The sequence below is a fragment of the Triticum dicoccoides genome, chromosome 5A, assembly GCF_002162155.2.
Source record: "Triticum dicoccoides isolate Atlit2015 ecotype Zavitan chromosome 5A, WEW_v2.0, whole genome shotgun sequence".
NCBI lineage: Eukaryota > Viridiplantae > Streptophyta > Magnoliopsida > Poales > Poaceae > Triticum > Triticum dicoccoides.
The window spans coordinates 374,513,797-374,518,047 of NC_041388.1; the positions used below are offsets into that span (position 1 = coordinate 374,513,797).

The 4,251-nt window shown below is 43.5% G+C and overlaps 1 protein-coding gene across 1 annotated transcript in view; it reads right to left on the reverse strand.

The window, feature by feature from the left end:
- Positions 1-234: 234 nt before the first annotated feature.
- LOC119301604 (respiratory burst oxidase homolog protein E-like) overlaps positions 235-4,251 on the reverse strand; it is a 9,890-nt gene continuing 5,873 nt past the window's right edge. The window contains exons 7-13 of the mRNA XM_037578599.1: positions 3,203-3,298; positions 2,074-2,189; positions 1,652-1,988; positions 1,381-1,575; positions 1,162-1,290; positions 938-1,016; positions 235-797 (exon numbers count right to left, since the gene is read on the reverse strand). Of these exons, the coding sequence (XP_037434496.1) occupies positions 688-797; positions 938-1,016; positions 1,162-1,290; positions 1,381-1,575; positions 1,652-1,988; positions 2,074-2,189; positions 3,203-3,298 (1,062 nt within the window). The 3' untranslated portion in view covers positions 235-687. The remainder of the gene's footprint in view (positions 798-937; positions 1,017-1,161; positions 1,291-1,380; positions 1,576-1,651; positions 1,989-2,073; positions 2,190-3,202; positions 3,299-4,251) is intronic.

Genomic DNA, 4,251 nt, shown 5'->3' on the forward strand with positions numbered 1-4,251 from the left:
TGTCGTGCAGTTTTAACTGGCAACTTTACAACTTTACGTGACTTGCCATGATCAAAAGAGAAAACTGCCATGTAATGCAAGAAAATGCTAGCGATTTTGTTGTTGTTGCCATCCGCGTGATCTGGATCCAATAACTGTGTGGGTGTCCCCCGAGACCTCCCCGGGGAACGTTCCCGGTTAACACTTCCCATCTTTCTTCTCATTTCCGGTACTCCATAGAAGATCGCATTCCCAAGGAAGAAAGTGTCAATACACCTGAGTTTATTACCAGCAGCCGATAGGCACAGATGCACACATGAATGAATGCCCGGAAGATTTACATTCAGAATGGCAGCCTCCGGCCCTTGTACATATGCTTTAGCTAGCATTTCATACGTAACTACCTACAACTATACTGTGTACATGTATATTAGTATATCTGAAATTTAACCCAACTCTTTACCCTGCCTCTTTCCTTCTCCTTTTGGATACATCAGCCTCCCTTTACTTTCTTTTTTGTTAATAATATATATTATAAATGGCACTAACTACCCTCCCCTAACAGGCTGTTCTTCTTTATACTATGTACAGTTCCAGATCAGGAAGAGAGAGAGGTCAGTTTGCTTTGCTTCTGTGCAAAAAATTTCCTCCTTCTTTACCGGTGCCTAACGCTATTTTGCAGATCAGAAGAATCAATGCTTCTTCCCATCAGAAGTACTCCTTGTGGAAATGGAAGCGCGTCGACGTCTTGTGGCTCATCTCGTGAGACAGTTTCTTCAGTTCTTTGGCCAGCGTCGGCGCGCCGCAGTAGAACACTCCTGCACGAACCAGAATGATCCTTGGTGAGCAAGTGAATGTGTGGAGTTGATCTATGGACGTCACTTGATTTTAGGAATGTAATGTTGTTGCTGATATCAACTGATGCTAGTGGATAGAATGTCTGAGCGAGAGATCATACCAACTGTTGAATTCGGCTGCTTGGCGGCGATTTTGGTGAAGACTTCCCTCCAGTTTGGCCTGGCAAAGTGTGTCCTCACCTGTCAAGTGCACAGCAAATGTTTCAGTTGCAGGGAGGCAGACATGAAAACACAAACTAATCATCAGATAGTTTGTGGATACTTGAAGACGTGCTTATATGGTGAATATTGTGATCCATTAATAACTGAAAGAAAGAAAGTTTACCCTGGTGCCCGAGACGATGTCGAGACCATGTTTAGCATGGTTCAGAGCTTGGACCATCGACAGCAGAGTTGTTCGTGCATCACGCTCCTCATACACGCTCGTAAGATAATTGTGCAACTCTATGACACCCTGGTTAAGATTGCATGACGAGTAGTTCATTCATCAGTGAAGTAAAAAACATTGCTGGGTTATCTGTAAAAGGAAGGCATGCACTCCTACCTTCTTGTCCATTTCGGCAACCTCATTCATCACTCCTTTGAACCATTCAAACGACATGGGCTCGCGAGTAACCCAGTAAAAATGTGCGCGGCTTGTTCTATATGATCTCTTCCTGTTGCTGCTAGCTGTTGAGACACTGAAGCTGTTGGCACTGTCCTCAGACCTACTAGTTTGAGTAGTCTCCATTGCCAAGTCCTGATAGTTACCGAAAATCATGTAAGCTATCTCAGGAAACTGCCAAAATGCAAACAAAATAGGTTGAAGCAAATACCATCAGCTCATCAGCAAGCTTAATATTGTTAAGTAGGTCCTTTAGAATGCTTATGAACGGTGTTGCTCCAATTCCAAGGCCAACTAGAAGCAGAACATCGTAGTTTCTGAAATCCTGTGCAGGGGCACCATATGGACCATCTACAAGCAATTTTGGTGGGACAGTGGTTCTAGGTTCTGCCGCGCCTAACTCGCTGAATGAAGTTCTTCTGTTCATGTGCAGCGAGTAGTGGTTCTCGGCAAATATGCGCTTGAGCTCTTGCGTCCAGTCTCCATTTGTGCGAATGTGAACAGCGAGGTAGTCATCTCCAGGAGCTGAGGTGATGGAGAAAGGATGCCTGAAGAAGAAAAATAGAGCAGAAGCAAGGTGAATTGCCGTGCTAAAGACTAGGCCAAGTAGAGAAGCAAGAAGGCTGTACACACCATTCAAATGGAGAGATCGTCGGACACTGAAGAAAGATATACTGTCCACTCCTATATCGAAATCCGTAGGGCTTTGACATTTGTATTGTCAGTACACTTCCAGGTAGAAGCATCACCTGAGTGAATCAAGTTTCTATAAGAACATGCACTTGGTTACCTAGTTCCATGCATGTGAACATATTCTGGTAAATGGATGAATATTGCGTGTACATTATTTCCTATATAAATTTCAGAATAACATTTAACCCCCTAAAATGATATAGTAAAAAAAATCTCAAACTCATTAAACAGGTTGACTAATATAGTCCCTCCTTCCATCTATATAGGGCCTAATGCGTTTTTCGAGGCTAACTTTGACCAAATGTTAGAGCAATAATATATGACATGCAACTTACACAAAGCACATCATCAAATTCGTATGTGAAAGGAGCTTTCAATAATATAATTTTCACATTATGCATGTCATGTAGTATTAATTTTATCAATAGTCAAAGGCGGTCTTGAAAAACACATTAGGCCCTATATAGATGGAAGGAGGGAGTAATAAAAAACCACTGTGTTCTTATTCATGCCAATCCTAATGATTGAACCTATTGATTCAGAGACAAAAAAAAAATTGATACTACAACAGGCAGAGGAGCCCTCAGTGAAGAATAAACAATGAATAATCAACCTGAAATCGTGGAACTTTTGTATAAGGAGGCTGATATAAAGGGACAGCCAATTTGAAAAGGACAGAAATGCGCGAGTAGAGACTATATTCCACTGCGGATGTTTTATAGTGGCAATATCATTTGTATCCCACAAGACCAACACAGCATTGACCATTTTTAGAAATTGCCTCCAGATGTTGATGGAACTGTTTTAGTCTTATCACACACCAACCAATCCATTAATACTAGTGCTGTGTGTGTGAAGGCACTTGGTGCCTGAAGACCAGGCTCATTTGTGCAAAAGTTTAGTAGCAGCACACAATTATCATATTAGTGGTGCATCTTCTTTCGATCGTTTTTTTTATCGATGGAAGCTAGTGCTGGATACTTGCATCTAAGAAATCCACCCACTTATAATCATCAGGAATCTAGTTCTGTTACCTACTTTTTTTACCCTGATTCTGTTACCAACTTACCTTGATGATTTTGACAGTATGAGCATTGGACCGCAAGGCTCGCAGCATCCTCTCGCCGACATAGAGCACCAGAGGGACCGAAATGTACATCCATGTCTGAAAAAACACCAAGAGAAGAAATCAATCACACCATGTCAGCGGGCTGCTGCGGTGATCATCAACGCAGCACCGAATGCTCCAAACAAGGGCCAGCCGTTTGCAATGATTGAGCGTAGTGCAGAAGTCATGGCGGACTACAAACACCGCTGTTTCCACATGATACTGTTCCGAGTAGAAATTTGCACATGGTAATGCACTAATGCTCCAAACGAGACTTCGTAGACAATATGTGCCCCAAGACATTATCTAGAAGAAAAATGAAGCCACTCGAGTTGGCAGCTGTCAGATTACTTGGTGCTTCTAGAACGGCGCGACAGGCCGAGTTTAAAAACCCCCGGGGTGGATATAATATTGGTAGAGTTGAGCTTAGCAAGCATGTTAAGTAGGCTTGTACTGTTGCGAGCACAACCACCAAGAACGTGCTGAACATGGGATTCCTCTCTGACACCCGAACCTTCTTAGTATTAGTGTGCAAATGGCGCTTACCTGCCCGCAGTAAAATGCATTAAGATCCTACCCCCATGATGCGTCTCAAAATGGTTTAACTTGCCACTGAATCTCTATCTCTATCCAGCAGAGAAAATTTCAGAGAAGCAAAAGCATTTGGAGATCGCAAAGCGCATCAGAGAACGCAGCGGGCAGCAGCGCATGGATCCCACTACAGAAATGCCCGGCGGAAAGGGAAGAAAAAAAAAGGAAAAGCGGTGAAACCCCAAAGCGCACACTCCCTCCCATGGATGATGGATTGCACGGGAAGTTTCAGAGTTTCACCATCACGCGATTCGAGGCCCCTCTCTCTCTTCCTTCCTCTTTTGCCTTTCACTAGCTGCTAGACAGCCTCTTTAATCGGATCCGATCCCTAGAGAGATGCCACCCCCACCCCACCCCATGACCATCCGTCCCCTGCCTCTGCCTTTACAACTCAGCCCCTACCCCCTTTTTTTTTTTTG